Genomic DNA, 26,412 nt, shown 5'->3' on the forward strand with positions numbered 1-26,412 from the left:
TGTCTCCCTGCTAGATTTTTAGATCATTGGAATAGTGGTGTTTTTCTCTAACTAAATTCACTGGAAATTCCCCCAAATTCGGCTTCCCATGAAAACAATAGGAAAGAAAACTAGGGAATCAATAGGTTCTGGGGGAAGAGAAATGAGGCACTGAATTGCTTTTGACTAGGGAAAGAGTTTAACATACTTTGTTCTCCTGCTCAACGGGAAAACACATTCCTTAATTTATCTTCAGGGGAAAAGATAGCCCAGATGTTCTTAATAATTCATTATCATTTTATAGTCACAAGTTCTTGTTTGTGTCTAACCTAAATACAGTCTCAAAAAATTTAAATCTTAAAAAAAAGGGAGTCTTCTTGAAAATAAAACAGAGGACAATTGTTTGTAATGCCCTAAGATAATGAACTCTCATGGACCTGACACCACTACTAATCTTTTTTTTCCTCTCTGTGTTTACTACTCCAAATCCAATTAACCTTTCTTCAAAGGTCCTGTTTTATAACCTCCTGCTATTTTTAAATAGCCATTCTTCACTGGTCATGCAGAAAAGGCAAAATGGGCAGTATGCATGTGGGGGTGTTTGGAAAGCAGAGGAGCTCCCCGTATACTCTCTCCTTGGGATGAGGGGTGTGAGAGACTTAAAGTGCCCCTGCGCTTAAGCATGACGTATGGACACAGGATATCACAACATGCACTGCGCTGTCACTTCACCATCCCTCATCTAAATCCTCCCTCTCGCCCTCAATGATAATGCCCAGCTGGGGTTTAGCTTTACATTATGAACACACTGGAACCCCAGAGTCACTACTATTCATGCTCTCTTGTGTTGGCCGCTTCAGCCAAGAGGTAAGGAAATAATAGGTGATGGAAGAAGAGATTTTTCTCTCCCCCAGAGAGACTACCATGGCCGTGAGATAAAGAGGCTAGGCTTTTAACCCTCTCTAGGAGCCGAAAAGAAAGGCTTGATTCTTTGGCATCTGTTTCTACAACGATACAAAGATATATTAGATCATTTGTGTGAAAGCATTCAATTCAGGCCGATACTGCTTTCATGAAACTCTTCCCCATCCCAAGACTAAGGTCTGCAGAATCACTTTGTATTTATTTAAAAATAGTCCAGTTATCAAGCACGAAGAAATGAAACTGTACTTCTTTTTTTTTTTTTTTTTGCAAGACACATTTGTTTCTTCCTGGTATACCTCAAAAAGTCCCACTTACCCAGTTTCTTGGCAAGCTTGGCTTCTTTCTTGGCATCCACCATCACAAAGCCTATATCTTTATGTTCCAGGACCTGGGCCACAAGCTGAAAGGAAAGACAAGCTGGAGGGTGAGCAGGCCTAGGGCAGAAAAGTCGGTAGAAAATGTCACAGGATAGTATTATGATGTAATGACAAGAGGATTTTCCTCCATATGTCCTGTTAATCTGACCAATTCAAGTGGCAACAAAGGGATTCCATGCCATCCTCCCAAGAGAAGGATGGTTTAGCAGAATGCTGGGAACCAAAGAGAGAAAATGTAAGGACCAGTACTAAGATAAAGGATTTGGAAGAATATATCCTCTGTCACATACCCTCCTCTGCCCTCAGGGTGGGTGAACTTTGAATTGGGGAAGAGAAGAATCAAAAAGAAAGCAAAGAGTACTTGGATGACTGTGGATACCTGACAAGGGGCCCACAGCCCTTCCCTAGCCACCAACTGACCCTGGCGTCAGGTGGGGACACAAGATCGCAATGCTCCCTGTGTGGTCACCTGACCGCGCCCCATCTAAATCTTCTCTCTCATCCTTGAAAAAGCCAAAGAATGCCAGAAAAGCTGAGAAAACCGAAAACGAAGGAAACCTGTGTCTACTACCCAAGCACAGTTCTTGAGCTCCCCAGGCCCCTGGCCTTGTGGAGTAGGAATGTGCACTGGGTGTGTCTGGCAGATAGACCCAAGATGGCCTCTGAAGTGTTCCCACAGCCCACTGAGAGGAAGAACCAGTGGAACACTGGAACGGAACCGTCAGCCACAACAGGGAAGAGGGTGCAGCAGTGTCCCAGGTGGACAGATGGCTGGAAGCTACTCTGGACACCAGCACAGATGATGACTCCAAGTGTGGGACTGGCATTGTGTTAACCTCCCTGAAACTCAGATCTAAGGAAGCAGGGAGGCACTAATTGACTGAGGTCTAGGTCCTGTCATCTGGTGAATGAGAGAGATCATGAAATGATCTATATCATTTTTCTTTAAGCTTTTTAGAAAAGGTAATTGTAGATTACCGTGCAATTCTAAGATCTAAAACAGAGATCCCTTGTACATTTTACCCAGTTTCCCCCAAAGTAACATCTTGCAAAACCGTAACACAATATCACAAACTAGACACCGGCATTGATATGGTCGAGATACAGAATATTTCCATAACCACAAGTACCCCTCATGTTATCCCTTTATAGTCATATCGGCTTGCTCCCGCCTTCATCCCCTTCCTAAAAAGATTTCTATAACATTTTCACTTCAAGTATGTGCATAAGTTGAATCATGTAGTATGCAACCTTTTAGGATTAGCTTCTTTAACCATCATATTTCTCTGGAGATTCATTGAGATTTTTGTGCATATCAAAAGGTCATTTATTTTTTTAATTGCCTAGTAGTATTTCCATGGTATGGAGGTACTACGGTTTGGTCAATTATTTATCCATTGAAGGACATCTGAGTTGTTTAAAGTGTTTGGCTATCATGAACAAATCTACTACAGACATTAGTCTACAGGTTTTTTGTGAAGGTTGGTTTTAATTACTTGAGAAAACATGCTCAGGAGTGTGAAGATTGAGTATAGTAATTGCATGTTTAATGTTTAAGGAAACTGCTAAACTGTCTTCCTGAGTAGCTGTACCATGTTACATTCCCACCAGCAATGTAGTTATGAGTGGTCCAGTTCTTCCACATCCTTGCCAGCATTTGGAGTTGTCACTATTTTTAATTTTAGCCATTTTAATAGATGTGTAGTGATATTTCATTATGGTGTTAATTTGCATTTCCCTAATGCAAATTAATGAGTCTGAACATTTTTGCATGTACTTATTTGACATCTGTATCTTCTTTTCCATGAAATTCTTGCTCAGGTCTTTGCCTATTTACTAAAAGGGTTGCTTTTTGATTGTTGAGTTTTGAGAGCTTTTTAATATTAGTCCTTTGTCAGAGACGTGTTTTATGAATATTTCTCCCACTCTGCAACTTATCTTCTTATCCTCTTAATAGGGTCTTTCACAGAAGAAAAGTTTTTAATTTTGATGAAATCCAATTTATCAGCTTCTCCTTTTATGGATTGTGCCATTGGTGTTAAGTCTAAGAACTCTGTCTAGCCCTGGATCCTGAAATTATCTCTTAATTCTTTTTCTAAATATTTTTTTGTGAAAGATTTATTTATTTTAGAGAAAGAGAGAGAGTGAGCAAGCAGGGGGAAGGGCAGAGGGAGAGAGAGAATCCAGAAGCAGACTCCCCACTGAGGGGGAGCCCGATGCAGGGCTGAATCCCAGGACCCTGAGATCATGACCTGAGCTGAAATCAAGAATCGGATGCTTAATCAACTGAGCCACCCAGATGCCCCTCTTTTTCTAAAATTTTTATAGTTTTAATTTCACTTTTAAGTTCATGACTCATTTTGAGCTATATTTTGGTAAGGTATGAGATTTATTTTGAAGTTCTTTTTTTTTTTTTTCCTGTCCAGCACCATTGTTAAAAAGTCCATCTTTCCTCCATTGAATTGCTTTTGCACCTTTGTCAAAGATCAGTTGACATAATTATATGGATCTATTTCTGCTTTCTCTCTTCTTCTGCCAATATCACATGGTCTTGATTACAGTCGCTATGTAACAGACCTTGAAGGTGAGTAGACTGCCTCTTCTCACACAATTCTTTTTTTTTTTTTTAATGTAATTGCTACACCCAACATGGTTCTCAAACTTACAATCCCGAGATCAAGAGTTGCGTGCTTCCCTCACTGAGCCAGCCAGGCACCCCCCACACGATTCTTCTTTTTCAAAATCACTTTAGCTAGTTTAGTTCCTTTGCATTTCCATATAAACTTTAGAATAATCTTGCCTATAATTACAAAAAGTATTTCTAGGATTTTCACAGGAATTGCACTGAATCTTTATTTTTATTTAAAAAAAAATTTTTTTTTTGTTTATTCGACAGAGATAGAGACAGCCAGCGAGAGAGGGAACACAAGCAGGGGGAGTGGGAGAGGAAGAAGCAGGCTCATAGCGGAAGAGCCTGATGTGGGGCTCGATCCCATAATGCCGGGATCACGCCCTGAGCCGAAGGCAGACGCCTAACCGCTGTGCCACCCAGGCGCCCCTGCACTGAATCTTTAAATCTGTATATTAACTTGGGGAGAATTGACATATTTACTATGTTGTCTTTCAACTCATGAACGTGGTATGCCTCTCCATTTAGTTAGATCTTCTTTGACTTCTCTCATCAGCATTATGTAGTTTTTAGCATACAAGTCTTGTGCATGTTTTGTTGGGTTTATACCTATTTAAATGTTTTGAGTGATTTTAATAGTATTGTATTTTAAATATTGGTGTCCATGTGTTTATTGTCAGTAAATAGGTATATAATTGGTTTGTGTATGTTTATCTTGCATCTTGCAATCCTGCTAAGCTATAATTAATCCTTAGAGTTTTGTGTTTTGTTTTTTCAGATTCCTTTGGATTTTCTATGTAGACAATTCTATCATTTACAAATATGGGCAATTTTCCCCCTGATCTGTATGTGTTTTGTGTGTGTATGTGTTTCCTTATTGCACTGACAAGAACTTCCAGCATTATATTGAATAAAAGTGGTAAAAGCGGACATCTATGTCTTATTCTCAATCTTAGGAATTTGTCTACTTTTCCTTTCAGTTCTATCAGCTTTGTTGCACGTATTTGTGCTTCTGTTCTTTGGTGCACATACCTTTAAGATGTCTTGTTTTCTTGGTGGAATGACCCTGGATCTATCTGGCTCTACAGTCTGTGCTATAAATCCCTTTGCTTCCTCTTCTGTGGTTGCTTCTCCCATTTTCTCTTCATTCCTATGTCTCCCTTCACTGTTTCGGCATCTGTGGATTCTCCCTTGGATTTTCTCTCTTGTTATAACTTCTTTGAGGGCTCTCTTTGCCTCTTCATTCTTCCCTCCTTAACTTTCTCACATGCTCCCCATTTTCTTTCTTTCCCTCTGCTCCTAACCACGTCTGTTCCTTTAAAGCTAAGGATATTGGTCACAGCATAGAAGCTACTCTGTGGAGTGCCCCGGGTGACTGCAGGTGGAGGGGCAGGCAACAAATGGCACCACCTGCCCCTCGGGCAGCTTTCGCTCCTTTCTTGGATTTTGGCGAGACTAGGGAAGGCTTAGGATGAAAGACATCATCATTAGTGTTTATGTGATGACTCATCTGAGCTTTTCTGCAATGCTTAAACAGGCCAATCTTTCTGCAAAGTCACTTGGCTTTTGTCTGCATTCAATTCATTAGACAAGGTCATTTTTGAAATGTAGAAATATAAGCCACTGTGCCCTACTTAGTGCTCTCAAAATGTTGATTTAAATGTCCCCTTGTCTATCATTGAAAATTAATGATGGTGAGACCTAATGGCTTTGTGATATTAGTAAGTTTCCCCACTCCTGGAGCGTGAGCCTCCAGCAGTGGGTCCGAAACATGCATTTAAATCACTGGCTAAAATGCGGCTTCCTGGGCCTCAGCCCCAGAAAGTAGAGAACAGAGCTGGCTGGGGTGGGGCTTAGAGATGTACGTTTTTATAAGCCGCACTACCACACCCCATGATTCTGACACAGCAGATCTCAGGCCGCATACCACACTCTGGAAGGCACTGCTGTAAATGATTGCCAGTTCATCCAAAAGTGATACGGTATCATGTTTTTCAACTGTGACCCTCAGGCCCATGCTCGGCTCTGTTGACCCCTCTACCTTAGGCATAGGAGAGAAATATTAATAATAGTAAGAATATAAGCTATGAACTCTGAGAATTAAACAGAATTTTACCCTGACCTCTCCTAGGCACACATCAGCATGTTTTGTTGGGCTTTAAGTGGATGCAAAGGCGTGCCTCCCCTCGGCATGGAAAGCGGGGCCTCTAGTTACCTTATCCATATTTATATGTGACTTTTGTACCCATATGAATGAGAGGTGCTGTCTCTGACAAGCTCAGTCCTATTTCTTGGTTTTCCTGTTTAACTAAGCATAGCCAGTCACTGTCCTAAAAACAGATGGGTGCACAGAGTTGGCAGTCAGAGACGGGACAGAAACCCATGCTAGCTGAGACCTGCCCACCTCCTCCTTGGTACCCAGAGGCACAATCCCTGCAGTGCCCTGTCACTCTCGCCTCCCACCCTGATTAGGCCCAAAGCCTGCGCACTTGAGCTCTGTCATCACTCCCATCAGCCTTAGCAAGCACCCTTCATGAGCTGAGCCAAGGTGGCCAGTGCTGGCAGCAACCCAAGAGAGAGCAGTGAGACTGGGTTGGGGGAGAACGTCTGTGGTGAAAGCCCGGGCCCTTCTGGGCTGAGTCCTGACATGCCCCAGGTCCCCCGGAACAAGAATCTGGGCCAAGCTGATGGGGCCAGCCGGACATTGTCTGCCTCTCAAACTTGGCTCCATCTTGTCTCCGCCTTCGCTCTGACCCTAAATCTCCAGCTCATATATTCCTTTCTCCACTCTTCCGCAGCCCAGTCTCACTGTGTGCCCTCAGTTGCTGCCAGCCTTGGCACCTCTGGCTGTAAAGCCGGCTCCAGGCTCATCTTTCACCCTAGCCTCCTTTCTGTGAATTCCAATAGCTTGTGGCAGGGACATGGCACTCTGACACTGATTTTGCAGTTATTAGAGTCATGTATAAGCCTCCCTGTGTTGTCAATCTTTCCTCCGTAAGGAGAAGGACCCCATTTTGTGTCCCTGGTCTCTTGTATAGTTCCTTAGAGACCCTCAGCATACTTTGGATGAATGGATGGACTGGCCCAAGCACTTCCTAAGTTCAAGGGACTTTTGAGACAAAGTGGGAAGAGGCAATTGTCACTAATTACACTAATAGTTACCAATATGAGGAAGAGAAAAAAATAGTCAATATCTCTCCTGAATTCTCAGAAAACTGAAATACTCTTTTCCGATCTGACTGCAATTTTCTCCTGTTGACTTGTAATCTTTTCCCCACTGGTTTTGTTTGTTTGTTTGGTTGGTTACTTCTCAGATGGTCTTGTCTATTGTCCGTCCTAGAGAATGGGGTTGTCACTTATTGGTTGTACACACAGCCCTGGTCACTGGTGCAATTCTCATTCTTTCCAGAAACATTAGGATTTGCTTTGACCCCCAGATGATTCTTTTGAGTACAAACTAACTTCACCAAAAAAAAAAAAAAAAAGCTTATACTAAGTAATATGTACAAGTCAGTTTAAATAAGTAGATATTCATAGTATACCCTTTCTCTCTCTTTTTATGTTGCATCTTATACGTATTTATTGCACCATTGTTATCTCTGGAATGATGGATCAAAGTAGATCTCATCTTTAAATAGTTTAGCCCAATGGTTAAGAATACAACGCTTAGTATCAGAGACCTGGATACTTGACTGGATCACAAGTGCTGGAACTCTGTTATGTAATATGGACAATAATAATATCTATTTCATGAGGCTATTTTGAAGAATAAATGAGATAATGCATGTAAAGTTGCTGACACAGTGTTTGGCATGCAGTAAGTGCTTAACAAATGTTATAATTTTTTCTTAATATTATGACAGCTGGATAAGGTTCTAGACCTTTGGCCAATTCAAAAGGACCAAAGCCTAATGTGTTGGAATGGAAAGAAAGCAAAAACAATTCATCAAGGACGTGCTATGATTGAGGTTCATGCTCAACAAAAGCGTGTAAGACATGTTAGAGTGTCAAGGACACTGTGATTTCATTAAGGAGGAAGCTAATGAAAAATTAACTGGTAGGTATGAAAGGACAAAAGTTAGAAAACAAGGGTTATGGAGAATTAGATGGAGAGAGAGCTCGTGGGTTGGGAGGTCAAATCATGCAGAACTTAGTGGGCTGTGATTAGCAGCATGGATTTAACTTCCATGCACTCAAAATGAAATCTAAAATCCCTAACACGGCCGACAGGGCCCTGTACCATTTGGCCACCCTGCCTGCCTCTCCAACCTCATTTGGGGTCACTCTGCCTCTCAACTTAATACACTCTTCTTCAGCTCCTCCAACTATCAAGCTCTTTCCTGCCTCAGGAGGTCTCTGCATGGGATGTCCCTGTTTGGCTGTGTCCCCAAGCCCTAGGCTGGGCACCAACCGCAGTTGCCTGCAGGGAATGCCTGGTTCTATTCACAGAAAGGCACTGGCCATGCTCTGCTTCCATGTACACCCTTCCCTCTTTCTAGAGGATCCTTTTCTCCATTTGTCACCAACTCCACTATCCTTGAAGTCTACACATAAACATCAGTTCCTAAAAGGTATTCCCTGACCTCCAGTCTAAATCAGGTGCCTTCTGTACTCTTGTCCAAGGCACCCTGTGCTTTTCCTTTACACATCTTTCTCAGTTCACAAGCACAGCTTGACTTATACAATCATTTAGCTATACACACTCATTTGATAGCTGTAAGTTCCATGTCCGTGTCTGTTTTTCTCCCCATGCTCTCCCTAGTACAGTACCTGACCAGAATGGATCTCAAAAGATACTCGTTCCTTGCCCTTAGATCATACTAGTATGATCTCATTTGAATTGTGGAATCTAAAAACAAAATAAAACAAAAAACCAAAAACCAAAACTGAACTCATAGATACAGAGAACAGATGAGTGGTTGCCAGAGGTGGTGGGTGGTGGGTGAAATGAATGAAGGGGGTCAAAAGTTACAAACTTCCAGCTATAAGAAAAATAAGTCCTGGGCATGTAATATACAGCATAATAGGTATAGTTAATAATACTGTATTGTATATTTGAAAGTTGCTAAGAGGATAGATCTTAAAGGTTCTCATCACCAAAAAAAAATTAGTAACTATGTATGGTGATGGATGTGTTAGATAAACTCACCTTGGTGGACATTTCATGATATACTTATATATCAAATCATCATGTAGTACACCCAAAACTAACACAATGTTGTATGTCGGTTATATCACAATAAATATAGTTTCATTGAAGGGTGCCTGGATGACTCAGTCAGTTAAGCCTCTGACTCTTGATTTTGGCTCAAGTCATGATCTCAGGGTTGTGAGATGGAGCCCCGAGTTGGGCTCCATGCTGGGCACGGAGCCTGCTTAAAATTCTCTCTCTTCCTCTGCTCCTCCCCTGCCTTTCTCCCTCCCTCTCCAAAAAAAATAAATAAATAAATTTGTCTCATTGAATATTTTCATAAAATAAAAATAACAAGAAGATTTTAAAGTCATCTGGTTGCATTAACTGATAGAAATATTATATTACTAAATCCCCCTGTAAAATGAAGTGATGAACACTGCCATATTTTTGTCCTGTTGTTTAAATCCCAAATTCATAGGACGAACAACCAACTTCCGATTTGCAAGAAAATCTACTTTTATAGATCCCAAACCTGGCCTGAAAAGTAGAATTGTTACTCTCTTTTGTCTTTGTACATTGAATATATTACTATTCTCATCTATGTTGCACGTGAAGTGTCTATAAATTGTAATGTTAAGGGACTATGTGCCTCTGGTAGGTACCATCTTTAAAGCCTGGTGTGAAAATTTTTAAATTAAGCAATTCCACATGGAAATTGAGATTTCTGCTTTTCCTTGAAAAATCAAAACAGCTGGAACCACATCGCTACCTTGCAGTAACTAAAAACACAATTAGTTTCTCAAGGAAATGAATGAATGCAAGAGGAGACTCCTTGGGAGAGGAGAGGCCCCCTAGACCTTGACCGAGGAGCCGCGCATGCATAGGCAGAGGCCAGCAGCGAGGACGTCTTGGGAAGAGGAGATGGCAGAGGTGGAGGTTTGGAGACGCAGATGTGCAGGGTGGGTACAGAACAGGCTGGCTTACTTAAGCAGAGAGCTTATCTGAGGGTGCTGAATGGAGTGGTGTAGTGAAGGCACGTGAGAAAAAGAAGGTAAAGGGTTTGAATAGGAGGATGAGCGGTTCTCAACAGAGAGTATTTGGGTAGGAGAACAATATGGCAAATTGGAGTTTGAGGAGGGTCCATCTGAGGGCATAGACCAGAAAGACGGAAAGGAAAGGTGACCAGATGAGAGGCTGATGCCATTGTCTGAATGGGAGAGGGCTGGTCTCAGACTGAGGCAGTGGCAGGGGACAGATGTAATGTGGGAGGTGATGTTACAAGTGAAGAATCAGTCAGACTGGCAACTCTTTCATGGCTTTAGAAAGAGAAAGGAGAGAGACCTCCCAAAAAGAGGGGGCAAGATGATTCCAGGGTCCCCAGCCAGGGAACAGGCTGGAGGACGAAACAGTGACATCAGGAGGGCATGCCAAAACTGGAGGTGAAGTTCTCAGCGTGGATTTAGATGCAATGCGTTCATGGCAATTGAAGTCCAACCAAGAGCTGGAAGTGCCAACCTGGCGCTCAGGGGGGGAGGTCCCAAATGGAGCGGTGGAGGTGAAAGGTAGAGGCGTAAGGGCAAGTGCCATCTTCAGGGAGGCCAGTGTGTGAGAAAACCACAGGGTGGAAGACTGGCCATCTCATAGGAGGAAAGAGCAGGAAGAGAAGCGTGCCTGGAGGCAGGGAGGAGTTGGGGGGAGAAATCGGAGGAGGACAGGGAACATAGTGTGGTGACTCCAAAGTCATGGCAGGAGAGAAGGAGCAGGTGGTCGGATCAAATATTGCAGAGAGTCTCAGACAGTGGGACCACCATGAGGTCTCTCCTTTCAGGACTGGTAAGTAACTGGTGACCTTTTAGAGAAGAACTGGGCCAGAAGCCAAAGCACTGGGAGTTAAGCAGTTGAGTGGGTGGCAAGGACATGTTAGAGCAGGTGTGGATCACTGGTTCAAGAAGTTTGCCCATGAAAGGTGGGAGAGAGTCATGTAGCAGCACCAGGGGGCACGTTCCGAGGGCCTCGTGACCGCTCCCTGGACCTTGGGACAGCAGATGCAGACCATCAGGGGCCCCGTGTTTGTCCCTCCAAGTGCAGTCCCTTCGTGGCACTCCTCAACTCTGGGGACAGACTGAAGAAAAGCTACATTAGTACCACATCTCGTGGCAGAGGGAAGGTGGGGAAGGCATGGAACGGTTCTGCTAAAGGGAACTGAGTGTTGGGAGGGGGGGCGGTACCCTCTGCAGGGTCAAGAATCTGCACAAAATCGAGGACTGCCTGGAAAAAAATGTCACAGATCTTTGCTCAAAGTGAATGTCCCTCAGGCCGGTCATTAAAAATACCCTGGCTGCAATCCTGCTCTTTCCATGTAAGCCAAGAAGTGCACTGTTTTCACCCACCGTCCCTGATACCATCTGGCAACATGTCAAGCAATTCAACAACTGCGTGTCCTCCCTTGAAACTGGAGAGCTGACGTTTATCCCCGGTAATCTCCTGTCACTTTCTGCCACCCTCAGATGAGGCCCGGGCTATGTTTAGCTGGGCGTTGGCACGTGATGGCTCCATGCAGGAGGCAGGCGAGGGAGTGGAACAGCTATTTTATGAGATGGAAGTAAATATTGGGGCTTCTTGAGGCTGGAATGGGTGGCCTCTGCGAGAGCTTTGGGTTAGAGGGAGGCTATTGATTGTTTCTACCGGTGCTCTTAGGCTCTGTCTTTGGTCAATGCCAAGGAACAGCCCCAAGTACCAAAGCTCTGTGTTCTTGCCACCATGCTGAGAAGAGTATAATAATAAAAAATAGCACCCTTTGGGTGTTTACTATACGCTAGATACCGCTCCAGAGCCTTATATGGATATCTTACTGGATCTTCCCAAAACCCACAGAAAGCAGACATTTGTAGATGAGGAAATGGAGGCATAGAGAGGTCAACGAACTTGCCTAAGGCCACACAGCACTTAAGTAGCATAGCTGGGTTCCAACCTGACACTGAGGCTCCAGAGCCCAGGCTCTCATCCATTACATTCCACTCTACACCTGGGCCTCAAAGAGACCCAGGCCCAAATCCTGGCTCTGCTATTGTGAGACTCCGAGCAGGTCCCAACTTCTCTGATCGCAATTTTCTAATCTAAAAATGAGATCTAGGGTGCCTGGGTGGCTCAGTTAGTTAAGCACCTGCCTCCGGCTCAGGTCATGATCCCAGGGTCCTGGGATCGAGCCCCACATGGGGCTCCCTGCTCAGCGGGGAGTCTGCTTCTCTCTCTCCCTCTGCTTGTGCTGTCTCTCTCTGTCAGATAGATAGATAGATAGATAGATAGATAGATAGATAGATAGATAGATAGATAATCTTTAAAAGTGAGATCTAATTCTCATAGAAGTAGCATGGAAGCAAGTGCTTAGGTAATGTTTGTTCCCTCTCAATTCACTTGGGGCAGCCCCGTGACACTAAGGTGGCAGTTTCAGCATTGCCTGGAGGGAAGCTTTGTATAAACACAGATTCCTGGGCCCAGCTCAGAGTTTTTGATTGAGCAGGTCTGGGATGGGACCCAAGCCCCATCTCTATGACAAGAAATACATCCCTGGTGATGCTGGTGCTGACTCAGGCCCACACACTGAGAACCGCTGCTTTACAACCGTCTCCAACATACAATCACAGTCTTTTATCATGTTAGCATCTGATGATGTCCAAACCGGCTGAATGAGAGAGGCCAGGTTTTTTCCTTCTCATATTAAAAGCATTATTGCAATGGAATTTTTTTAAAAAAATGGTTTTGGCTGACACGGGACCAGGCCGTGCCCTTTACCATTTTTCTCAGCAGAGTTCTGCGCCCCAGAGGCAGTGACAATGTCATCTGGCAGCCCCAAAACTGACCTCTTCTGGCAGCTCTCTCTTCAACCCATCTCAAGAGCCCCACAAAGTAGTCACCACACTCCTGGAGCCAGGGAGAGATTAGCCCTTTTCTAACTAAACCTTCTATAGGTTGGTGCATCTCATAAAGAAAGAAAGAAAGAAAAGAAAGAAAGAAAGAAAGAAAGAAAGAAAGAGAAAAGGAAAAGGAAAAGAAAAAGAAAAAGAAAAAGAAAAAGAAAAAGAAAAAGAAAAAGAGGAGAAGGGGCACCTGGGTGGCTCAGTTGACGTTGTGTCTGCCTTCAGCTCAGGTCATGATCTCAGCGTCCTGGGATCAAACCCCTCGTCATGCTCCCTGATTGGTGGGAAATCTTCTTTTTCCTCTCCTTCTTCCCCTCACCACCCCCCCTGCCCTGCTCATGCTCTTTCTCTCTCTCTCTGTCAAATAAATAAATAAAATCTAAAGAAAAGAAAAGAAAAGAAAAGAAAAGAAAAGAAAAGAAAAGAAAAGAAAAAAGAAAAGAAAAAAAAAGGCAGAGGGGAGCTTCAGCTGACGGAGAGGGTGTAAAACAATGACGAGACCAGGAGCTCTTTGATTTGTTGCCCCACGGTGTGCTGTGAAAAGCAGAAGAGAAGCCTGTCACTGCTTGGCTGAACTTTATGAAATGTGTGACCTGTACTTACTTTGGTAGCATCCGCTAATGACAACGAACCACGGATAGCCAGTGCGTGGGGCGAGCTGGGGCTTGAGGCATGCTTTCACACACACAGGAACCTCAACAACAGCCCTTTGCCACACACGACACATGGGCCACTCACTTTACACATCACCTCTTTTCTCTTCGTAAGACTGTGCTGAAGGTACTGTTACAAAGGAAGCCCGGAGGAGCCGAGTGACCGGCCTGTGGTCCCACGCTACCGCAAGGACCCCAACCAGGTGGGTCTAACTCCAAAGCGTGTGCTTCTTTGCCAGGCGGTATTGAGGGCTGCTGTTCATGCATTGTGCTCGCTTTTTCTGTTGAGTCTGGGGGACGCCCTCGTTTCCTTCATGAACAAATTGGGGGTGTGTGGTCAGATTCGTTTGGTGTCCTGTGCCAAGCTGGCTGTGCGTGTCGGTGTGAAGTAAAGGCAGGTGAGCGTGTGAGGGAGTACCCGTTGGCTCGCCTGGCCTGCCTCCCTGCCCAGCACACAGCAGATGGTGAGGAGAGGCCTGCCTGGCGCGGGGTGGCAGGCAGCAGGCGGGCACTCCTGGAACAGGCTCTGTGGGCACTCAGAAGCAGCTTTGGCCTGCCCGGCCCAGCACACTGCAAGATGGTGCGCTGGCCATCTTCCTGCATGGCTGTCCAAACAGAAACAGCTTATCTGGATCAAATCACATCCAGTTGCTAGAAGAGGGAGCCTCCCAGGCTCTGTGGTACAGACTCAGTACTTTGGAGGGCTGGCTTTCTTGCTGGAAGAAGTCATTTTAGATGCTAACGCTGAGCTGTTAATGAGATTAAAATCCTCCAGACCAACCTGGGAAGCTCAAACTACAAGAGATTGGGGTTGCTGTTTTTAAAGAAAAACTGTGTGATTCTGAAACATATTTCTGACTTTTTACCTTATAATAGTTTTATAGTGGTGACTTTCATGGTATCTCAGGTCTTCACTTAAAAATGTATAACATTGGGAGAAGGTCTACCTAAGGGATATGATGGCCAGACACTTTATCTGGAATTGAATACTAGAGTAGAGAAGAAAGTTCCAATTGTCTACAAACTTCTGAATCAACAGTGTGTTTGCCATCTTATAAAATCTCTATTAATTTTCTAGGTGGAAGGAGAATTAATCTCCTTCCATCAACTCAAGCCATAATCTTCTAATAGCACTTCTGTCTTTCTACCATCTGCCCCTGGGAAGTGCACAGTAAACTCTCATCAAATATTTGGGCGGCACTGGGGCTCTAAGGAGATCTGCAATTTCAGAGTGGGCATGGGTATACATCGTCTGAGAGAGGACTGGCTCTAGGGGAGCATTCGTTCCCAACGCCAAACTGGAATAAGACTGACCTCATCAGATTTTACAGAGGGCAGCAGGTGCAAGCTTGGAGGATGCCATTTTTGGGCAGTGAACAGTTGGAAGAAATACCTGAATCCTGTGTGTGTTGCTATTCTCTGCCCACGGTTCCCACATCATCCCATCTGCAGATTCACTTGACTCCAGCAACTTCATTTTGCCTTCCTCTCTTGGGGTTTAGAAATGCAATCGTAGGGACATTTGCCAGTGCTAAATAGCTCTGAAGGCAGGGTCAGCCTTACAGAGCCCAGAGGTTTCTGACCATGCTGGATATATACTTGGGACTGAGTGTCCTGTGATTTAAAAAAACAAGTCAGTTTTACCCATTTTTCAGTGGGATTAAGCAAGGATGACAAAAACGTCCCTGAATCTGACAGAGTCAACCTAATTTTATACTTTTCCACTCAGTGCTTTTATTGAATTAATTTAACTTTAAAAAGAGATCAATGAGAAATATATTTTTAATATAGGTAATAGATTTATAATTACTTGCCTTTCCTTCTCTCTCTTTTCATCCATCCATCCATCCATCCACCCATTCAGTGTTTGCTGGATTTTTATTAAATCCCCAGTAGGTGTGAAGCATTAGCCCATTTGCTCACACTGGTCATCTCGGTTCAACATAGTCCAACTGTACAATTAAATGTTGCTCAAGTGTTGGTGAAAATCCGAATACAAACTAAAGACGCTTGTCCCTTTGTAAGTTGGCACTGCTTACAAACAAGAAGCAATCACTTTCAGCTGTTCCTTGGTCATGGAAGGAACATGTCACTTGGAACCAAAGAGATATGAGTTCAAATCCTGATTCCTGCTCTGCCGTTTTATAGGTTTGTGACTTTGGGCAATTTCTACTGAACTTTTGGGATCATTTCTTTGCATGCATTGTGAAAAAACGCTATAAGAATTAAGTAAAATAACATATATAAAGCACCCATATTGGGTATGATTTATGGTAAATTGATAATAAGTGCTATCTCCCTTCTCCTCCTTCTCTTCTGTTCGTTTAATATTCACTCAACAAACACTGCTGAGTGCCCAACATGAGTCAGACACTGATGTAGGTGCTGGCATACAGCAATGAAGAGAACATTTTGCCTTTGCCTTTGTGGATTTTACATTCTGTAAGGGTGTCAGACAATAGGCAACACGTCAGTTGAGTGCTATGGAGAAAGACTAAGTAGGGAAGAGAGGTTAAAAGGAGTGCTTGGACAGAGAAAGACAATTATCATATGGTTTCTCTCATCTATGGAACATAAGAACTAGGAAGATTGGTAGGAGAAGAAAGGGATAAAGAAAGGGGGGGTAAACAGAAGGGGGAATGAAGCATAAGAGACTATGGACTCTGAAAAACAAACTGAGGGCTTCGGAGGGGAGGGGGGTGGGGGGATGGGATAGGCTGGTGATGGATAGTAAGGAGGGCACGTATTGCATGGTGCACTGGGTGTTATACGCAACTAATGAATCATCGAACTTTACATCAAAAACCAGGGATGTACTGTATGGTGAATAACAATATAATAAAAATATTATTTAAAAAAAGGAGTGCTTGGAGAGTGAGCTATGTAGGCAGTCAGGGGAATAATTTCTTTCATAAGATGCCATTTAAGCAAAGAACTGAAGGAAGTGAGTTCTTAGCATTAATAAAAGAACATCTCTTTAGCTATAGAGAGCCATGTCATCTGCATTTTGGGTTTTTTTTAAGGATTTTAAAAAAGATTTGTTTATTTATTTGAGAGAGAGAGAGCGAGAGCACATGAGCTGGGGGAAGGGGCAGAGGGAGCTGGAGGAGAGGAAGAGAGAGAATCTTCAAGCAGACTCCCCACTGAGCTCGGAGCCTGACCCAGGGCTTGATCCCAGAACCCTGAGATCATGACCTGAGCAGAAATCAAGAGTCAGCTGCTAAACTGACTGAGCCACCCAGGTGCCGCTCATCTGCATCTTGTAAGGAAGCAGGTGTGAGTGTGTGATGGATAAATAAAGAAGGAATGGTTCTCTTTGGGTGATCACAGGGCTGTTTTACGTTGTAGAACAGTTACTAGTTTGCTCTAAGCAGCTCTCCCATAGTTTCCTGTCAAACACGTTATCACCTTAGTATCCCGTATGCTCCAGGGTTCTCAGATTTGTCATTTCTTTGTGGAAAAGGGCAATGTGACACAGCAACCAGATAGATGTTTTTTTCCTTTCTGAAGGTAAATCCTGTATCCTGACCAAAGATTACACTCTGATTTGGCCTTAGAAAACCCCATAATTCAACTAGAAACTTCTCAAGTAGGGTAAAGCTTCCCATGGGCCCAAGCATGCCCTTTTAAAGAGGTCCAAAACGTTAGTCACTGACTGTGAGAGGGGACAGTGGGAGAATACTGAGAGGCTTGTTTGAGTCCTAGAGCAGACCTGAACCCCGACAGCCCCAGAACCAATTCATACCAGTGGTTCAAACCAAAGGTATGCTAACAGATCCAACACCATTTGAGAGAGTCAACAGACCAAAGATCAAGTAGTTACAACACGATTCTGGTCATCTGGAAAATTTTTCTAGCCCAAGAGACCACTTCTGTGCTTTGCAGCCTATGACTCACTTGGAGAATCCCATTTAAATGTAACAAGCCCCCAGTGACGCCTTTGCCGCTGCTCTGGGGTCTGCATTTTGAGCATCAAGTCTCAAGTGTCTACAAGCTTGACTGCCCATGAGACTCACCCACGGAGCTTTTAAAAACTGTAGCACCTGGATTCATCCCTTACCCCATCACCAATTAAATCAGTAACTGGCGGGAGGAGACCTAGGCACCAGTATTTTTTTTTTAAAGATTTATTTGAGAGAGAGAGAGAGAGAGAAAGAGTGCACATGTGAGTGGCAGGGGGTGGGGGAGCAGAGGAAGTGGGAGAAAGAGAATCTCAAGCAGACCCCCCCACTGAGCACAGAGTCTGATGCAGAGCTCTATCTCATGACCCTGAGAGCGTGACCCTGAGATCATGACTTGAGCGGAAACCAAGAACTGGACGCTCAACCAACGGAGCCACATAGGTGCCCCCCAGTGCCAGTATTTTTTAAAAACTCTTTGGTAATTCCAGTATGCAGACAAGGTTGAGCACTAATGTAATGGGCCAAGAACATGGGCTGGATTTCAAGCCATAGGTGAAGAGAATTAGCATTTGATAACACTGGGTATACTTCAGGCACTCATTTAGGCATTCTACATAAATTAATCTCCTAAATAGTAATCGCATAACAAAATAATATCTGATTCTTATACAGCTTCTTATAATTTTATCAGAAATTTTTATTCATCTGCTTTCATTTAAGTCTTTTAACTCACTGAGAGAAAGTACACAATTAGTATGTAATACCTGAGCGAAATGAGGTCCTGATTTGCGACTTGCTCTGGATCAAAAAGCAAGTGTAAGAGAATTTCGGGCACTCCGAGCTCCCGTTGTCTGCTTTTCCTGAGCACGGCTCCCTCCTCTGAAGTTGGATACGAGGGCTCTGAAGTTCCATGCTCAGAAAGTGCACATGAGTCCTGTCAGTGACCTGGGCATACTGCAGGGTCTGAAGAGGTTGTGTCACTCACTCCCAGCCAAAGAGATTTCACTGATACGCAAATTGATTAGGAGACTCAGTTCTGAATAGAGAAGGGAGCTCAGTCTGTTAGGGAGCTTGGTAGACTGAGAGCAGCAGTATCGAGAGACTTCCTTAAAAAGCGACAGAACCCAGAGCCCTACGTTGACTAGGATTTTGATTCTTGATTCTGCCAAAGATGGTGGAACCAGCCTCCCCCACCCCCCACAGGGCCTAATGAGTAGTCTGTGCCAGAATCACCATCAAAAAGTATTGGAAAACAATCTGCTTACCAGCACTGGAAAACTGGTCATAACAACAAGCTGTCTTCCTCCTGGTAGACGGGCCATTTCCAATCATTTTATGTGATGAGGCTGCATTCAGCATCTAAGAGGGCCTAGGAGAAAGCCGCCTGGCGGGCTGTATGTGGATGGCAGCAGCTTGTATGTGGTGAATGGAAGTGGGATCTCCTTCAGCAGGAAGGGGGACACGGAGGAGCAGCCTCAGACCTCGCACTCTAGCTGAGGTCTGTTGAAAAATTCCAGGAGCACCGGGGCAACCTGGCATGCCACTCCCCAGGTGGCGTGGCTATTCCTGCAAGACCCCAGGCTGCCTGGCCGTGTAAGGGACCTAGTGTACCCTAAACAACCGAAGCGGTTGTCACCATGCACGATGAGGAAAGCACGGCATGTTCATCATCTGTCCTTGGACTCGTTCATTCATGCATTCATGCTAATGTGACTCAGAGTCTGCTAAGAGCAATGCATATTTGATGAATTGATCTTTCTGTTCAGAGATTCACATTACTTATCTTCATGTTCTAAACCATTCGTAACTTGCCTGAGAAGATCCCCCGTGGTTTCTCCTAATCCAAGACAATGTGTATTGCTTACAGGTTGGCCTATTTAGTCACTCCCACAAAACACATGTACACAATTAATAGTATCACCTTTGAACATGAGATGCGATATAGAATGCCCAGAGATCCTAAAACCGAGGTGCACGCATGTCTCCTTTCTCCTTTCCTTCTAGAGATGTTGAGGTAGCCATGACATTGTTTCTATAGGAGCACGAAGTTCCCCAGGAAAAAGTTTTGGTCCTTTTCCTTTCTTCTTGTTCAGGCTGGAATGCTGTTTTCCCGGAAGTGGGGTGGTGTACAGAAAGGAAGTGGGCCTTGGATTTGGGGATAATATCTGTGTGAAGGCAGGTGGGGACAGGAAGAAGTAAACAGTTCCCACACCTGGCTTGGATGTTTAGAATGCCGTTTCCAGGGAGCTCAGGAACTCCTAATATGGATGCCATATTGCTTATACACAGACCGCTCAGACTCCTTCTGCCATCCAGGTACCCTTCCGCCACATTGTCACACCCTTAGATCATTCATCCAGCTGTGTTTTTGACTCACAAGCAGATTTTGGTCCTTGCCCATATGAATTTGATTCCAATTGCTTTTTCTACCTCCTCTATTCCCAAGTTTGCTTTGAATCGGGTTGACCTCAGGAGGCTTCCAATCCAGAGGGAGAACTTCAACATATGTCTCCATGGAGAAAAAAGTTTAGGAGCTGGAAGGAAACCAGAAGCACCCCTCAAAGACAGTCTTCACCGTGACTGAGAATGTAGAAGGGGCCTAGTTCATAAATGGCATGGGCGAAGTGGCTGAGTGTATCAGGGACAGACTTGGCAAAGCCTTGGTGATCAGAGGGAGAGCTGCACAGGGGGGGCGGGCATCAAGAATCTGTGAGCACGGGCAAGTGCCTTCTGCTCTCTGGGGCTTAGCTGGCTGTGAATAAGCCACACGGCACTGTGTTACCAGTCCTGAGCTCTCTGACAGTGCCCTGGTGTCCTCAGTCTGTAAAGTGACAGGGTTAGGCTGGGTGGTGTCTAAAATCATGACTGGAAAGGGGGGTGTGGGCTGCAAGTTGCCAATATTTGTCGAGTACCTTCCGTGTGCCTGAAGCCACACTCTTGCCATGCTAACTCATCATCACACCACCACTGTCTTCACGTTACCAACAAGGAGCCTGAACGAACACAGACAGACTTCTTGGGAACTGGACCCAAGTCTATTTGATTCGGAAGCCCATGTTTTAGAGCACACCACCTCTCAAGCATTCCAACCCAAGAGAGATCGGTGACATTGGAGGACTTTCTCTGGCAACGTTTGTGGGATACATGGTAGCAGCAGTGGCTTGCATTGCAGTTTCAAGGGTGGAAGTAGAAGCAAGAAACAAAACAGCAAGAAGGAACTGGAATCATTGGGCAGACCCTGCTCGTGGGTCTGAGTTCTGTGATGCTATAGAATTTGGCCACTGCAGTGTAACTCCATGTACTGTCTTGGGTGAAGCCGAAGGAAACAGTATATAAAATTGCAACTCCCTTTGTAATGGCATTGACATCTCAATAGAAAACTGGGGGAAAGGCACAGAAAAATAATTCATGGGAGACAAAATGTAAATGGCAGATAATTTTATGGAAAAATTCCATCTAGCTAAAAAAAAATCAAAGAATTTCCATTAAAACTAGACAATGAAAATCTAAACAGACAAAGATTTCTAAAACTCTGAAAATTGTGTCAACATCCTAAAATAGGCCAATTATCTTAAAAATATGCTTGGTCATACAATGGAATGTTAGGCCGGCATTAACATTATGTTTGTCAAGAATATAAAACTCTGTAATGACACAAGAATACTCACAATACACTGAAATGAAAAAAGCAGGAAACAAAACTATATAGATGGTACAAACCCACTGAAAAAATGTAATGTTTACATATAGACAGAAAATATGGGAGAGAAATCTCTCAGAACGTGAACTGAACTGTGTTTCTTTCAGGGTGGTTATTTCTATTGCCTTCCTTTTTCTTTTCCATGTATTCTGACATTTCCATGTGCTATTTTGTGGATGAAATGGCCAACTGGGTATCGGGATTACCAGCTGTATGAGTCCCATCACTACAGAGTCACAGCTCTGAAGTAAAGGGTTCAGAACATTCTAGATGGTTCTCAAAGACAACATTTCATCTGACATGTCATTCATTCAGCAAGCCTCTACACAACACCTCTAATGAACTACGTACCCCGCACCACCCCTGATGCCTTCCAGAGCTAGACTCAGCCAAACTGGACAGCAGTTTGAGCTTGGGTATCATTTTATTTGCCCTTTTTCTGCCTAAGCTTTTCGTGACCTTACATTCTTTCCCTACTTGCCTTCCCCTTATCAAACCTTGTTCTCACTCAGAACTCAAACTTGGTCAGATGCAGGTATAAGTGATTGGTAACATTTTAAAGGACTTGCCCAGAGGGCCTTAACCAAGTAGGGAAAGGGATGAGGCCCTCAAGCCAAATTTTAGGACAAGTTGGTGGGGAAATACTTGAGCGCTGTCAAAATCCTTGCTCTTGCAGTTCCTTCCCCAGCTCTTGCTTATTGCCTGGTAAATTCTACTCACTGTCACAAACCAGCTCTTTGATGCCTTCCACATCTCTCCCGGAGAACGTGGCTCTTGCACCTTGTGCTCTCAGAGAACCTTGTAAGTCGCTCTACTATTCCAATGACCCCCTCGCACTGTGGCTTTTTCTATGGCCTTCTTCCATAATGGGCCATAAGCCACCCGAGTGTCTCATTCCCCTGTATCCACAGCATCTACCCCAAGACCTAACCGGCAAGTGACAGATGTATGTGTGACTGATAAGCATTTCAAGACCCCGAGTTGGGGAGTGAGCTCCTCAGCCTGCAGACAGGGCTGTTGCTGAGTCTTTTCATGGTCATCCCGAGAGTGGCAGGCAAAATCCCTTAGAGTGGCAGGAGCTACGGTCAGCTCTTTTGGGTTTTTAACAGAATGGGGCGGCCCTTACATAAGATATGAGCTCCTAATCCCTAAAAATCTCTCAGGTGTTTCAACTGGGGGGTGACAGCTCATCGTTATAGAATGAAATCAGTTTAATGGGCGGGAATCAATATTTTTTTAAGTGAAGAAGAACAAAACAGAACAGAAGAAAATAGAAGACAAAAAATTTTGTTCAAAATCCAAGTATTCCCCCAACAATAAGAAGTGTCCCGTGAAATCTGTTTCCTCTGTGTAGGTATGATGTGTGTGCACCAGGGCACAGTGAGTTACGATTAAGGTGTCGGAAGCCACCTTCCAGAACTAGCTGGAGGAAAGAAGCCGACGGTGCCTGCGCTGCCGGCCCGTGGCTGAGACCTCACTTCCTGTAGACATTCACTAGGAGTGGCCTCTTCTCTTAGCCCCCAACAGCCACAGCCCTGGAACTGGCAGAGTACTTCCCTTAACCCAGGTTTGGGGGCCAAGGAATTAAGAGGACAAAATAATTGTTTTGATGAGGAAAGAAATGTAGAGGCTTATATCCTTTTCTTTCTACCCATGGGATTCCTGGAACCATTTCTGTCTGAGACTGAGAAAGAGCTTGCCCGTGACAGGTACCCCAACAAGCCCCCCTCCCCTCCCCTGTCCTCACTAAGAAAGCCCAGGCTCCTTCCTAGTGAGACATCTACATGACTAGTGTCCTGGTTTGGACAGCAACACACCCTGCTGCCGATACAGCTGGCCGCCCCAGGCTCAGGCCCAGGGGCAAAGCCACTCTATTTAAGGCAGACTCGAAAGGATCTTGAACAGGGTATCTAGCCGCTAACTAAACATCATCTCTCTTGGTTACAGTGGTAGTGTGATGCCAGGGCTAAGGCTGCCTTCACCTGAACTAGTTGAGTGACCCAGGGCCACTTACCCTTTCTGTGCCTCAGTGTCCCCCTCTGTAAAATGGGGATAGGAACTGCGCCTATGCCATAGAAATGCTGCAAGGATTCAACAAGCTAACATATACAAAGTGCTTAGAACAGTCTCTGTACACAGTAAGCATCCAATAAATAGTATTGTTGTTTATTTCTTACATGTGTATAATGATTGTTTTTTCCATATTTATACGTAAGAAAAGGAGATTCAGAGAAGTTAAGTAACCTGCATTATATCACTTGCCCAGGAAAGGCAAAGCCAGAATATAAATCTAGATCTCCTGACTCCATGTTCTATGTCCTTCTCCCCCTAACGATGCCCACCTCAGCTTTAGCAGCCTGTGGGACAGGCTCTGCTGGGAACTCTTGGATCAAAGGTGTCTGAGGGATTGTGAGCCCAGGGGAAAGTCCCTTCTCAGGTCTACTTGGCCCTAGGTCTTTGGGAGAGATACATTTTTGGGGGAGCGTGTGCGTATGCATGTGCAAGTGTGTGTGTGTGTGTGTGTGTGTGCGTGCGTGCATGTATTTTAATATGCTGGGGAATCAACAATGAGAGGTCATTACTTGTATTGACATTCTCTTTGAGTTCTAGGCTACCAGACAGTGATGAGAATATAGGGTAGAATCCTTATGCCTTCAATGAACTTTTTCAGAAAAATGTCTTGCAATACCTGAGTCGGGCAGATTGAAACAGAGTTGATGATGTGAGTGAGGATTTCAGGGGCTAAGCAGCAGCTATATTATATGTCCTGATTTTTTCCAGCCTCTGATGTTCCCATATATAGTACAAAGATCTAAAAACTGTCTCTGCTTTCTCTTTGCTTGCAACCCACAGAGGGAACTAAATTTCCACTTTCAGTCCCCAGGATAAGCCTGAGGAAAAACATGATGGTAGTGGTGATATTTTTAAAATGCTTAGGTTTTTGTCAACCCAATCTCTCTGTAATAACCACGCTACCATACGTAAGATCTTTGAAAATAGGTGTTTGTATAATGATCAGGAGACAGTTAAGAATCTGAAGTACCTTTTTAATTATTGAAGATATTTTACTGTATCTGAGATGGTTTTCATGGAATTTATTAGAATCTATTTTGGGGGGGATTCAAATCTACATGTGTTTGATACATGGTAACTCTGTTAAAGTATTTGATTAAGCTGAGCTTTCTGGCGAGCTAGTTAATAAGCTGCTGTAATTCTCAAATAGCCCTGTCCCCAGGTTTGTGCCTGGGCTGCGCATGGGGCTGAGAAGGGATCTTGGTGACTACCAGAATTCCTGGCATTCACAGGTGCTTCTAAAGTGTAAGCAACCTTACACTGTCCAGGAGGCACTGCAGGAATTGGCCCTGGTGCACTCACCAAGGATTAGAGAATGGGGCCCCTGTGCCAGGCTTACAAACAGGATAAAATAAGAACTGACTTCAGCATCTTCCCTGAACACACACCAAGAACTTTCTGGGGGAAAAAATTCCCATTAATGAACGTGCAGCTACACGTCTTCATACATGTACACCGTGCAATGTTGACTGAACCCAGGTCACGAGAGGCAAAGATCACTTTGTGATATTCCTCATTTGACCCATGGAGAGAAGCAAGGTCAAATGCCTCCTGTCTCTCCAGGATTGTGGGGAAACTTCAGGGAGCAGAGAGGGGGTAGTTTGTACACCGGATGAAACCCACAAACAATCTCTGACTTGCATTTCAGCCAGGCTTTTCAATGATAGCTTTAACATTATCTCAGAAAAATAGTTGCTTGGGACTATTGCCCTTGAAAAGTCAAGAGGACCATCATGTGACAGAGTTTAAATCAGAACTACACATTGTGCAACACGTCTAAGGTCCCCATTTTAGGAGCCGGGACCCACCCTTTGCTGTTCCCACACCCCAGCTTTGCAACAAGAATATCTTCAGATTCAAACCAGACTAAAATGCAGCCGGACGTCAGGACAGAGTCCTGAACGCACCCATGTTCCCACATCCCAGCCGCTGGCCAGCCAGTGCTCACTGGGACAATGCGCTCGGCAGGCCCCCCCGCTTACCTCGAGCACAATTTCTTTCAGCTGGAACTGTTTCTGCGCGACTTTGTCTGAAGACACGGACTCGTGGTAGTAGAGGCAGAGCACGTTGTATTTCTTCAACACCTGCTTGAAGTTCTTCTCCGTGAGGCTGACCACGCGGTCCTTGCCGTCATACGTGGGGAAGTTGAGCCCCTCTTCTGCCCGGCAGGAGGACAGCAGATAGACCCCCATGATGAACAGGTGAGTTCTCTTCATCTGGGAAAAGTTTCGTTTTACTTTCCCAGAAAGACTGAGTGCGGGAAAGCGGCCGGAAGACTCTCAGAGGACTGGTTGAGAGAAGTGGGGAGCAGAGAGGCGAATTTGGTCCCTCCCCTCTGTCCCTCCTGGGCCCGAGGACCGACTCCTCACCGCCTGGGCTCCACCTAGCAATACTCGTGGGCTCAGGACACACGCGTGCAGAGACTGAGGGCCAGGCTGGGCGGCCAAGCCCCAGATACCTCGCATAGCTCGGCCCAGCCCCTGTCTCATCAGGAACTCCATTTTTAGGATGCAGTTGTTTCAGGCTAAAAATAAATCATGCAATGAATAAAAAAGTTAGATATGACTCTGTTGAGGGATTCGCTGATACACTCTGTCGGAGTGGTGGAAAGGGAGGAGCCAGGAGGGGAAGAGGAGAACGAGTGCACAAGAAATAAGGAGGCCAGCAAGGTCAAGGAAGAGAAAGAAACTCAAGAAGGAGAGAGAGAAGATGAGAGGGGAGAGAGACGGGACAGTAGTGGGACAAGCCAATGAAGATGTTTGCGCACACACAGGACCACCCAGACCTCAGATTCATTCAAGCACTACAGGGAGAGAATTCAGCCTGTCCCCTCCTGGCAGGCTGCTTGTCCCCTACCTATTCACTGCTCACACAGAAGCCAAGTGCAGCCCCAAGGTGAGCTTCACGGTCTGCACCTGCCTTTCCCTACCTCCCATCTTCTCTTCTTGGGAACTGGGCCCTGGCTGGCCGCCGTGTCACAAATGCTCACGTGGCTCTGCCAGGCACTAGGCGAGGGATATAGGGGCACCCTTCCTGCCAGCCCACCCAAGGCCACAGTTCCTCTTGATTTTGGCTTAGGTTGTGCTCTCGGGGGTTGTGGGATTGAGCCCCACGTCCTCCATGC

The 26,412-nt window shown here is 44.8% G+C and overlaps 1 protein-coding gene across 1 annotated transcript in view; it reads right to left on the bottom strand.

The window, feature by feature from the left end:
• Positions 1-25,721, bottom strand: part of CASQ2 (calsequestrin 2) — a 62,518-nt gene extending 36,797 nt beyond the window's left edge. Inside the window, exons 1-2 of the mRNA XM_002925309.4 lie at positions 25,271-25,721; positions 1,219-1,303 (exon numbers count right to left, since the gene is read on the bottom strand). Of these exons, the coding sequence (XP_002925355.1) occupies positions 1,219-1,303; positions 25,271-25,504 (319 nt within the window). The 5' untranslated portion in view covers positions 25,505-25,721. The remainder of the gene's footprint in view (positions 1-1,218; positions 1,304-25,270) is intronic.
• Positions 25,722-26,412: the final 691 nt, after the last annotated feature.

This window comes from Ailuropoda melanoleuca, chromosome 2, assembly GCF_002007445.2.
Source record: "Ailuropoda melanoleuca isolate Jingjing chromosome 2, ASM200744v2, whole genome shotgun sequence".
NCBI lineage: Eukaryota > Metazoa > Chordata > Mammalia > Carnivora > Ursidae > Ailuropoda > Ailuropoda melanoleuca.